General features: G+C 36.6%; 1 protein-coding gene across 1 annotated transcript in view; it reads right to left on the reverse strand.

The window, feature by feature from the left end:
- Positions 1 to 12,421, reverse strand: part of LOC136032332 (arginine-hydroxylase NDUFAF5, mitochondrial-like) — a 45,889-nt gene that overhangs the window by 15,316 nt on the left and 18,152 nt on the right. The window contains exons 4-5 of the mRNA XM_065712649.1: positions 7,681 to 7,835; positions 887 to 1,037 (exon numbers count right to left, since the gene is read on the reverse strand). Coding sequence (XP_065568721.1) covers positions 887 to 1,037; positions 7,681 to 7,835 — 306 coding nt within the window. The remainder of the gene's footprint in view (positions 1 to 886; positions 1,038 to 7,680; positions 7,836 to 12,421) is intronic.

The following is a 12,421-nucleotide window of genomic DNA, read 5'->3' on the forward strand; positions in this document are numbered from 1 at the left end:
GAATCTGGTCCGGTTATGTCAATTAAGTATCTAAGACTTGTGCTTATTCTTCTCAACAAGTTCTATACCGATCTCTCCACTCTAAGCGTTTTCCAAGATTTCCGGTTCCCCCCCCCCCCCCCCGATATCACCCGTGTCCGGTCGGGATTTAAAATAAGAGCTCTAAGACACAAGATCCATCTGAATATCGAATTTCATTAAGATCTGATTACCCGTTCGTAATTTAAAAATACCTCAATATTCTAATTTTTCCGAATTAACGGGCAAGTGCCATCAAAACCATTCTAGGCTATAATTCCATTTTTGCTTTAGGGAAACTTCAACAAATTGATTGTTTTGAAAGTGTAAACCAACGAGAGGTAACCAACTAAGGGGTACACCGACCTTATTTTTATCAATGTATGTTCCTTCCAAGTGTGGAAAAAGTTCCAAAGCTTCCAGTAGCAGGATTTGGCAGAAATCCAAATGCTGCCAAAACTTTAGCTACATAACTTGTGTTTTGAGAACTTTTCTTTGAGCAAAAGGTTTTTTATATGTAAAATTGTAGTTTCAGACAAAATCTGCCAACACATTTCAAAACTGCCGAGTAGCATTGCTACTATGCTACCCCACTTTGCACAGCGGGTTCCTTCTAAGTTTGGCTTCAATTAGTCACGGCAATTTTTTACTCATAGAATCCAATACTCCATTCATTATGATTTTGGCAAGTTTTATACTTAAAATCTTACATAGGCTAATTTCTGGTCATTTTGAGTCTCAAACGCATTCTTTGTTGTTCACTAAAAAAAAATATCTTTCGACCGCAAAAATGTCTTCTAAGCCACAATTTTTACTAAGCAAACTATTTTTGAGAGAGGAAGATTATGTGAAGAGACCTATAACTTACACCTTCTCTTTCGATTTCAGCCAACTGCACTGAACATCGAAGTTCAAATAGAGTATCGCCACCAAACACTGATCCAATGAATACACCGTCGTTTTTCAGACCTTTCATTATGTTGTCAAACGTTCCAGGTAAATCGTTGACCCAGTGAAGACTAAAAAGGTGGAATTCGTACAATAACTTTATCAAATGCAAGATCTCAGACTACTTTAAATGGCTAAAATCCTCTTCGACGGATATTGAGGCTAAAAGATTTTGCACTCGCTATATCACAATGTATGACAGACCAGCCAACCTTTTTTCACCATACATATTTTACAACATTGCGGGTTTTATAAATAAAAACCAAAACTAATGTAAAATGTGATAAGTTTTCAATACTCACCGTTGCCAAATGGCCAAACGCATCAAGATAGGCTTCTAATACAGAATACGATGATATGAAAAATTTCCAGCTCTTGTGGAAATTCACTGGTTAGGGGAGGGGGCGAAGTTTGTAATCTTTGAATTCACTAGTTATGTATTTAAACACTGCATTCTGCTGATGATACAGAAAACAACGACTTATATGTTGCTATTGGGGAGAAGACTGGCACTCTGTCCCTAACCTTGGGCGGACGACCAGGGTTGACAAGATGCATATTATTTCGGCAAGATTTCAATATATAATTATGGACTGAAAATATATGTTGAAAATGGCAGGATTCAATAATTTTTGAGGGTTTTCTACTTTATTATAATGTGCTACAATTTTACTTTTTTTGCAGATACAAATAAGAGTTGTCAACGCTCATACGGTCAGAATTGTTGGTTGTATCCATTTCACTAAACCTATTCTGGAGAAATAAGAAGTACTATAGCATCGTTTTAATTTTTCAAGAAAACAAAAAGCGAGTATTACCCCTTGCAAATATAATGAGATGCAGAAGTTCATTTTCTAGTTGCAGTTCATTTGATGAATAAGGACGCTGAAAGAGAATGATCACTGTCGACGCACAGCATTTGAAATAAGATATCAAAAATCCAATCTAAAATCTCCGCCACGATCCAGCTTCAGGAAGTTTGCTGGCTCAGACTTACACGAGGAATGTTATAGTCCCGTTTCCAGAAAATTATTTTCTAAGGCCGAATTCACGACTCTCACCCCCGTGGTCATCCCAAAAGATGTGGAAGGTAACTTATCACCTCGACGCCTCTTGTATCTTCTTCATCTAGCAGAAGACCATAAGAAATACAGAAGGCACGTCCATATCATTACAAAGAAAATGGCTAAAAGACAACCTCCAACAATGGACGGGGAAACATGTCATGTAATCAATAAGAGATAAAAAATAGTCAAGAAATTATTAGATGAAACTTAAATTAAATAGCTAAGTATGGTCCTCGACACTAATTTAAAAAAAAAGGATATCTACATAATCTTTGGCAAAATATAAGAAAAGGCATCTCCATGAAACTTAATACGAGCAGGCCTAATTTGGGTGACTAATAACGTAACTTGATAAGGCAATTAAAAAGTAATCATTTGGAACTTGTTTTTCATTCTTTACTGAAGACCGAGACACATTTTAGGAATGGAAATTGAAATAAAAGTTGTTTGACACAGTAGGATCCTCATAATGACAACTACTTGAAGAACCTTGGACAAGCATGTGTCACCACTTTAGCTTTGAAAAGAGGTCGTCATCTGTTTGCACTGTTTAGCGCATGATTTCAGAAAGCCAGAATTAAGTGAAACTTTTTCCAATTGACAGATCTGTATGGTAGAAACATGTTACTCCACATACTCTTCCTTAAATGGACGTTTTTGTCGTGTAACAGTGTTCACTGTTGCTATTACCACTCAGTTTTGTCCTCACTGCATTTATAGTATCTTTTTTTTTCGACACACTGGTCAAATAAACTTCCCACGAGTTCGTTTATTTCCGATGTTTTTCATTTTGCATATATTCGTAATCCATCAGATGTATATTTAAATAGTTGTTCCACCCTATTCTGTTCACAATTTCCCTGTGGTGGCGCAGTGGATTTGACCTTAGCTTGGTAATACGGGACCCAGAGATCGAATCACGCCGCAGGAATGCACTGTAGGGCCGACGCAGGGACCTTAGTAGTCAAGAAGCGTCGTTAATTCTTAAATAATAATAATAAATAATGTTAACAATTTCCTTATTTTGTTTTGATTTGGCTCTTTGACGCCATCTGTTATATGTATTTTCCACTTTTTCCAGCCATACAATGACCTATCGCTTGTCTAAATTTCGGAAAATCCCTTGCGGAACCCTTCCGCCAAGCTGCAAAGACAATTTGCGCCTTATAATTTAGGTGGGGTAACATTAAGGCTACTCATTGTTTCTTCTTGCAATCCGTTTAGTTCCAGATTTTTATCAGGATCTGAGACGGGTAAATGCATTACATTTTGTTTTCCTTCATTGGCTGAAGGACCAAAGTACGTATGAAATCTGTTGTAGACGGTTGTTCCAGTGCTTGTAAAAAATTTTCACTCGTCTTTACATTTGTTCATCTTTTCGTTCTCTGGATATTCTATCAGTCTCCTCTTTTTGCTGCTTGGTCACAATGTCTTTTTTTCTTTCTCTCCTGTCAGCATCCTCTTTTTATTCCCTAGCCTCTCTTTCTTTCCTCCTTTCTCGGATCCTATATTCCATAATCTGCTTTAAATCCAGGTTGGTTAATGTTCGTGACCCCCTACTCGAGTTTGAGCCTACACAAGCTCGACTATTGAGGCGGTTTGAATTCCCGTTTTCATTAATATCTCTTGTTTCATTTTCTGAATTTGTGTGTTACAGAGTTCTTTGGCTAGTAGATGAACTATACCTTTCAGACGGTTCACCCTCATTTTGCCCTGCATTTGCTGGGTGGGTCTTTCTTGTTTTATTACAAATTTCAATCTGTGTCTACTGCTTCATTAGGGTCTTCTTAAGAACTGTCCTATGTACATTCTCGGCACCAAGGATTCCTGTCAGATGTGCTATTCCCCGATTACACCCTTTCTGATTCCTAATTTCCCTGTTTTTAGAAACAACTTGGACATTGGATTTAACTTGGTCTCCCCTTTTTGTTTGTACTGGTGACCTAGCTATTCGTGAACTCGATGGAGACATATCCCCTGCGCATTAATATATCACTTTGTGCGTAGATCTGAATCTTGTTTCTTAAAGCGATGACACCTTCTAAACGATTTTTGAATGAGTTTTGAGAAAATGAAAATCCAAGGTATTTTGTTCTGGAAGCCGGCGTTTACCCCCCGCGGAAAATAAGGTTTTCCAAATTTGAGAATTTTATTCGGGCTTTGTCTTCCAATTGTCCAAATACTTCACCCCCCCCCCTTATGTGCAAATATATAGCCCAAACTATATATTCCTCATATATTTTGTCACTTGTCTTTGTCTTGTTTCGCGCTAAGTTGAAAGAAACTATCGAAGAAACCGGTTTGTTCTCGAGTTTTACACACCATAAAGAGTGAGTGGTGTATAATACACAAGTACCGAAATTCCTTCTTCTTACGAAAAAAAAGAAGAAATAAAATTCTCAAATTTGGAAAGCCTTATTTTCCACAGGGGTGTTTTCCTGGGGGGGTATCTTCCGTGGGGATATTTCCTTGTGGGTGGAGGGTATTATCCGGGGGACATTTTCCGCAGGATTTTTTCCGCGGGGGGAGGGGTTATTTTCTGCAGAGGTTATTTTCTAGGGTGTTAAATGCCGGGGACAGAGGGGGTGGGGTGGGGGGGGGGTCAAACGCCTAAAATCAGATGTTCTAGGGGTCCAAAGTGATGCTAAGGCTCCTCCTTTGCTTTCTAAGTAAATTAAACTAAGTAAACCATGCCTAGTACGGTTATGTCCCTACAAACGACCAAATCGTATTAAGGTGGAGAAAACGCCCTCCTTAGAATTCTCCCTTAATTGTCTCTAGTTTCACGCCACTTCAGATCCCCAGACTCATGGCTTGAGTGGGGGAGAATACCTTCCGGTCTTGCCGAACAGCGATCTTACATGTAGGTATATACTCGACGAGCTGGCTCAGACCTTCGAGCCGACTTCTCCGATTATTTTCTCTTGTAGGAGATATCTCATTAGCTTAGGAACTATTTGCTATAAAGAACCTATAACCTAGGTGAGAATATAATTAACAATTATAGGTCAAACCGATAAGAAACTTGCTATTACACTCGGATATACATAAAGGATCCTGTTGGCTCAGTTTTTATAAAAATAAGCAGCGTGAAACTGCTGGTCAAACAAGGCAGCCCTATTGTGAATGCTCCTGTGGTGGAAGAAATTGGCAGAACCGTGAATGCTGCTATGCTGTTGGAGAGGAAAGAGTTGCAAATTACACAGCACTAAAAATCATTGGTCAGTTCGATGATGAGTTGTAAAATTGTTATATCTTTCTGAAATTATAAAAAAGATAGAAAGCACATTCAGATTCACTTTGCTTTAATATACAGAATAGGTTTGTGCATACTTTTCATTTCTGGAGGGGGGGGGGCAGGATAAAAATAGAAGAAGCTAATTTTAGGAAAGTGAAAGTGAAGTGTTATTGAAAGTTATTCCAGCAATATAAAATCTAGTAAGCTAGAATTTCTAGTAAGCTGGAAGTGATTCCAGCTTACTAGAGATTGATCATTGGCTTTAATTAATCTCGAGCAAATATTTTTTATGTACCTCTCAATAAGTATTTACTGAGGCATTTTTCTTTTTTTGGAGAAACTAATGAAAGTTCACATCGATGAGAATTTATTCCTAAGACTAACTGAGGTCAAATTAATCGAGGAATTTGACTATGATTTAGTATGGTGTACCTCTTGTACGGAATAATGTAAGGCATGATTCGTTTTTATGGCACTTGGTATTTACCAAGTGACATATAGCGATCGCAGATTATTTCCTCCAGAGATTAATTTTCCCAGAGAATAGGAATAACAAATAACTGGCCACATAATATCAGGAAAGGAATAATGTGAATAGTGTGAGATGGCACTTATACCAAGTGCCATAAAAACGAATAACGCCTCACATTATTCCGTACAAGAAGTGCACCATACTAAATCATAGCCAAATTCCTCGATTAATTTGGCTTCTATTGTACGGAATAATGTGAGGCGTGATTCGTTTTTCACTAGGTTGCAGCTTGGCTATCACTACAACCATGATATTAATGAAAAGACATTCTTTTCTATTTTACATAGAGGCCATATCATTCATAATTATAACATACCAAATTGTGAAAAATATATAAAAGCCTTCGTCTTCTCCTTGGCATGAATATGTACAGAACGAATTAGATTGTCACTAATAACCTTATAATAAGCAACATCATCGTATAGTTTAACTGTAATGTCTTTTATGGTTGCAATCTACGATTGTGGAAAAATTCATCATCGAATATACAAAGATGTAGTTTTTTAGTCAGAAAAAGGGTTTTCTTTTTTTTCACCCGACACCATTTCTTAGGGGGTTTCCATCTATTTTAAGAAATTCCTTCAAATTTGTTTTCAAACTAAGATTTGACTATTAAAACTAATTTAGATAATAGTTGCTTTTCCTGAATCAGTTAGAAACGGCAACGTTTTCTCCCTTAAATTTTTTTTTAGTTTTTTGTTATTATTTCCAAGGGGGATTTTCCAGGGTGGTAAATGCTGGGGGGGGGGGGTAAACACCTAGAATAATTTGTTCTAGGGGTCTGGAGTGATGCTAAGACTCCTCCTTTGCTCTCTAAGGCCATTAAACTAAATAAATCACGTCTAGTACGGTTATGTCCCTACAACCGACCAAATCGTATTAAGGTGGAGAAAAGACCCTCCATGGAATTCTCCCTTAAATGTCGCTATTTTTACACCACTTCAGAACCCAGACTCAAGACTCGAGAGGGGGAGAATACCTTCCGGTCTTGCCAAACAGCAATCTTATATGTATGTATATACTCGACGAGCTGGCTCATACCTTCAAGCTGTGTTTTCCAGATTGTTTTCTCTCGTAGGAGATAACTCACTAGCATAGGAACTACTTCCTATATCAAGCCTATAGCCTAGGTGAGAATGATAAATTATGAGCATTTGAGAAAAGAGTAAGAAACTTACTATTAAACTCGGATATATACGAAACAGAAATGAGCTTCCAAAAAAGAAAAAACGCAATACACGCTACCCCTAGGGACAAGTTCTTTTCGAGGTCCAGACCAATGACATCACCCAAGATCTTCAGTATCGTATGTCTTACTACATTGCCAAACACAGTTCAAGAATCAATGGATGTCGGTTCAAGCAAAACCTCGTTTGGCAGCATGACTGTGCAGCCGTTTGATTTGAATGATGAGTTACTATATAGTAAGAATTTCTAGACGCTAGCTTATTAATAAATTCTTCAAAGATGTCTTGTAAATCTCAGCCATAAAGGAAAATAATTGAAAGAGGTTAAAAGAAGGGAGAAAAAGGATATTCAATTGATAACTAAGATTAGAAGATGTGAATTTACAGTGGGAGATGACGTTAAACTTACGAAACAGAACACAAATTATCTGACAAAGGCCCCTGGAGTCAGGGGCCAAGCCTCAAGTAAAATATCATAATAATATGCAAAAGTCACAAGACTTACATCACAGGAAGCTTATATTCTTTGAGCATTTCTTTTGTCAAAACTAAGAAAAAAATGTCCAATTTAAATGAATGAACAAGAGAACGCATAGCCTTAGCCTTTCCTTAGATAATTTTTCTTTAAAAAACAAAATTTAGAGACACTAAAATAGCTACGAATAGTAAAAATCATTTTCAGAATCTTACCTTAGACTACTAAGGACCAAATCGACACTATTTTCGTCTAATTGTATAAGCTCTTCATCTGCTAGACGTTTCTCAACATTAATACCAGAAGGAACTTCAGCCATGTTGAGAATCTCTTTGCAAGAATCTATCATGACAAGATTTGACACAGTTGACTAAAACAGAAAAGTTTACTGCGAGGCTTATCGCAAAATAGTAATCTCAAAAATGTACCAAGAGAATAGCTAAATGTTTAAAGAGGTTAACCCCATGGTAGGTTAATTTTATACTGTAGGTCACTGAAAGAAGTTAACTAGGTCAAGAGGTATGCAAGGATTTGACATAAATGACTAATGTTACACTGAAATGACGTAAAATGTTTAGATATTATTTAATTATTGTAAAATTGTCATTTTAATAAAAACTGAAATAATTATTTCAATCCAATATTCCAAACATTTAAAACCAATACACGCTAGAAAAAAAGGAAGTTTTCTTCCCTCAACACCATTAACAGACACTTTTTGGCATTTCAACTTCAACTCCTTAAAAAAAGAAGAAGAATATACGTATAAATTGGTACTTTTTTGGTTATTTTATGGCCAAGATTACTTTTTCACTTTTTGTCAACTTCTCCTTGATATTATGTGGCCAAACTCATGACCCTTCCCCTCATTTCTGTTCATTCAGTGGTTCGTGCATACGAGTTACGAAAAGAAGACAAAAGTATACCCAAAGTCACCGGGTCAAAATTTTAAGACAGTCATTTTGTTCAGCATATTCGAAAAATCAAATAGCTATGTCTTTGAGGACGACTTAATCCCCCACAGTCCCCAGGAGATGGGCTGCAGGTTATGAACTTAGCCCATTGTTTACATATAGTATTGGTTTTTGGGAAGTATACTGAAGTTTTCAGGGGGGATTTTTTCTGGTGGTGGGGGGGGGGGGGGTCAGGGGTTACGTGAGAGGATCTTTCCATGGAGGAATTTAACATAGTGGAAGAAAATTTCCATGAAGGGGGCGCTAGATTTTCCAGCGTTATTAAAAAAACAAGAAATTAAAAACTGTTTTTAGTAATTTAAAAACAGCTATTAATTCTAATTAAACGGCCTTATGTGATTCCGCGGTTATTCTTAGAGAACTGGAACAAGGAGCGAGGTATTGACAAGGGGGCGAATCCCTTCAGATACGTAATAAAAATATACGAATATAAAAGTTCGTTAAGTAGATTGATTTGTAAGTTACGTGTTTTATTACTAGTAAAAACGTTCTTAAGTAAAATTAAAAGTTCTATAGGCCTTTTTAAGTACTGAAAAATTGGAGGGAAACTAGGCCCACTCCCCCGCACTTTTCTCTCTCAAAATTGTCCGATCAAAACTTAGAGAAAGCCATTTAGCCACAAAAATTAAAATGAATACACAAATTTCGTTTTAATTACTCATGTACCGTGAGCCAAAATCAAAACCTGCATTAATATAAAAAGATCAGAAATTAAATAAAAAAACAAAATTTGTTCAACTGAAAGTAAGGAGCAACATTAAAAGAAAAACGAGCAGAAATCATTATGTATGTATTAGGGGGTTCTTCTTCTCTTCAATACCTCGCTCTTTACGCTAAAGTACTTTTAGTAATTTCTAAAGAGCTATCTATTCTAATATAACAGCCTTTGTGATTCAGGGGTCATTCTTAAAAAATTGGAACAGAATTCTAAGTTTAGTGTAAGGAGCGAGGTTTGACGAGGGGGCAAACCTCCCATATATACCTAATAAAAATATACGAATATAGAAGTTCGTTACGTAAGTTAATTTGTAAGTTACGTATAATTATTACTAATAAAAACGCTCGTAAATAAAATTATAAACTCTAGTGCCCTTTTTAAGCAACCGAAAAACTTGGAGGGCAACTAAGCCCCATCCCCCAGCCCTTTTTTCTCAAAATCGTCCGATCAAAACTTCGAGAAAGCCATTTAGCCACAAAAAGTAAAATTAATATGAAAATTGTATTTTAATTATTCATGTACGGTGAGCCAAAACCAAAACCTGTACTAGTTCAAAAACATTCAAAAATTAAATGAAAAGAAATTTTTTTTTAACTGAAAGTAAGGAACGACACTAAAACTTAAAACGCACAGAAATTATTCCGTACATAAAAGAGGCCGCCCCCTCCTCAACGCGCTGCTCTTTACGCTAAGTTTAACTCTTTCTGACAACTTTACTTTTCTAAAAATGAAAAACAACTTTAGCGTAAAGAGCAGGGCGTTGAGGAGGGGACCGCCCCATTCATATACGGAATAATTTCTATTCGTTTTAAGCTTTAATGTCGCTCCTTACTTTTAGCTAAAAAAAAACTTGTTTTTTTATTTAATTTGTCAATAAAAACCTTCTGCTTGTTCTAACATTAGAACAACACAAATGGCAAAAAAAAATTCAAAAGACAAATTTTCCTTCTTGTTACTATTCTATCAAAAGTAAAGGGACCTGTGCACAACTTATTACTGACGCAACTAGCGTTTCCTCTAAAATAAAGTTGTCATATGTCTATCAGCCCGTGAAAAAAAAAAAATTTTAAGATAGGATTTATTCAGAAGAAATGTATATTTTGTTTTTACTAAGAAAAGTCTACGAGTAATCTCCTCAGAAGGAAAGTGAAGCATTAAGAAGTATTACGCAGAGATAGTTGCCACGTTATATCAGTCCTGAGACAATCGGTGGAAATTGGCAGGGATGTCGTCATGTCCGTTCTGTGCGATTTTGCAAATGGACCTTACAAGTTATTTGTATTCCTATGTAGTGATTCAAACAAAGAACAATAAAGAACAGCAAACGACAATGTAAAACAGAATTGCATGGGTCATATGATGGTAGTCAAACGTCTTTTTGACAGTTTGTACTAAGACCCGACCCATTTGCCTGCCAATATTATCGGGTCGATATAGGGGCCAGTGTCACTGTCGGATATGGAAAAAAAAATATCCGATATCGGCCAAATTTTTCTGTGTGTGCAACATACCCAGAAGTTGGCGCCAGATTTCTTCGGGAAATTTTTGCTTGTCAAGTCTTTGGGGGCTGAGCCACCAGCTAATTTTGACCATGGTGGAGAGAGCAGCAGAGGTGAGTCAAATGAAGTCAAAGTTTATTTTTTTCAATTCTTGTCAATACACACCGGGTGCAGCAATATTCGGAATGTATGGTAAATTCAACAACGTACAACTTCTATCAAGACAACTAAAAAGAATACATTTATAAAAATAATTAAAAAAATTTATAAAAAGGTGCATAAAAAGAATACACCATACATTTCTCTTTGATGAATGCTCCCTTGCGTGGGTGAAAGATTCAAGATTCATTCAATCAAAACGATGATGTACATTGAGATTTTCATCAGAGGCACAGAAAAGGGGAGAGGGTGTGTTGTGAGGTGGAGGGCGGGGTGGGGGGGGGGGAATTTTATGGTTTTGCCACCACGAAATAACACCTTGGACATTTAGCTTATGCGTCAGGCAAAACGGGGCGATTTTTCAACACATTCTTTGAATCCCTCCTCCGAACTTAAAATCCTAGTTGCATACCTTTACCCAGTGTTCCCAACATGGATTCGTAAGTAAGAGACAATACCATATGAATGTAAAGTTTTCCCATTAATATATGAATGAGTAAAATATAAATTCCCACTATTGAAATCTGGGTTTCGGAAAATCAATTTCAATGAATGGTCTTGCACTTCTTTCAATCGGATCTTTACATATTTGTGTTTATGTAACTAAACCGGGTTGTTTTACTTTCCATATTAAAACTTTACTTGGTGTTATTGTTCTTATAAGTCTTTTTTTGAATAAATGTTTTTTTTTGCAGTATTCGAAATCCACAATGAATTATTGAGGCTGTTCTTTGGTGTGCAATAAACCAGAGAGAAACGCGCGAGTGTGAATATGGGCAGAGAATGCAGTGTTTAAACTTCAAATAAGGTATTTTTCGTTAGGAGAATTTATCAGCAAATTACATTGGTATCGTATCGGTACGATGCCGATATATCGCTATCGAACCCGAAAAATCCATACAAGGTCCGACCTTAGTTTGTACCTACAAGAGTGTATCACACATGTACAAAGGAATTACTCTCGGAGGCGTGGGGGAGGGCATTAGAAGTTCCGTTTTAGACCATAATTTCTCCCATAGGAAACAGAGTCCTTAAGATACATCTCAAATTTCCCTCAGGACTACGCAGACTAGGAAAAATACAAAAGGCTAGCATTAAAATGGTACTACCTTCTCAACCTGAGAGTTCTCGGAACCTTCTCGGAAGTTTGAAAAGCGATGATAATTTCACAAATTTCAAACAGTTCACGGTTAACAAACTGAAATTAAGGCACGACACGACTGAATAGTAACCGAAACTGTAAAAAAAGGAACATCAATATCAATAAAAGATATCAAAAGAATGGGTTTATCATACTGGTTCCAAATACACATAAGGTTCATTAAGCTTAGTGTTACGCATAAAAGTGTACGAACCTGAGAAAATTTGCCCGATATTCAAAAAACGGGAAAACACCCCTTAAAATTTAAAGAATCTTAATGAGAGTCACAGAGTCAGATTCAGCGTATCAGAGAACTATATTGTAGAGATTTCAAGCTCCAATATGCAAAAATACCGAATTTGGTTTTTTTTTGTCAGAAGAAAAATCCCAAATACGCGTTTTTATCTTCTTCTTTTTGCTTGTTTTTGTTTTTCCAGAGGTGATCTTATCGAGCCAATAATCCTA

This window comes from Artemia franciscana, chromosome 1, assembly GCF_032884065.1.
Source record: "Artemia franciscana chromosome 1, ASM3288406v1, whole genome shotgun sequence".
In the NCBI taxonomy this organism is placed as follows: domain Eukaryota; kingdom Metazoa; phylum Arthropoda; class Branchiopoda; order Anostraca; family Artemiidae; genus Artemia; species Artemia franciscana.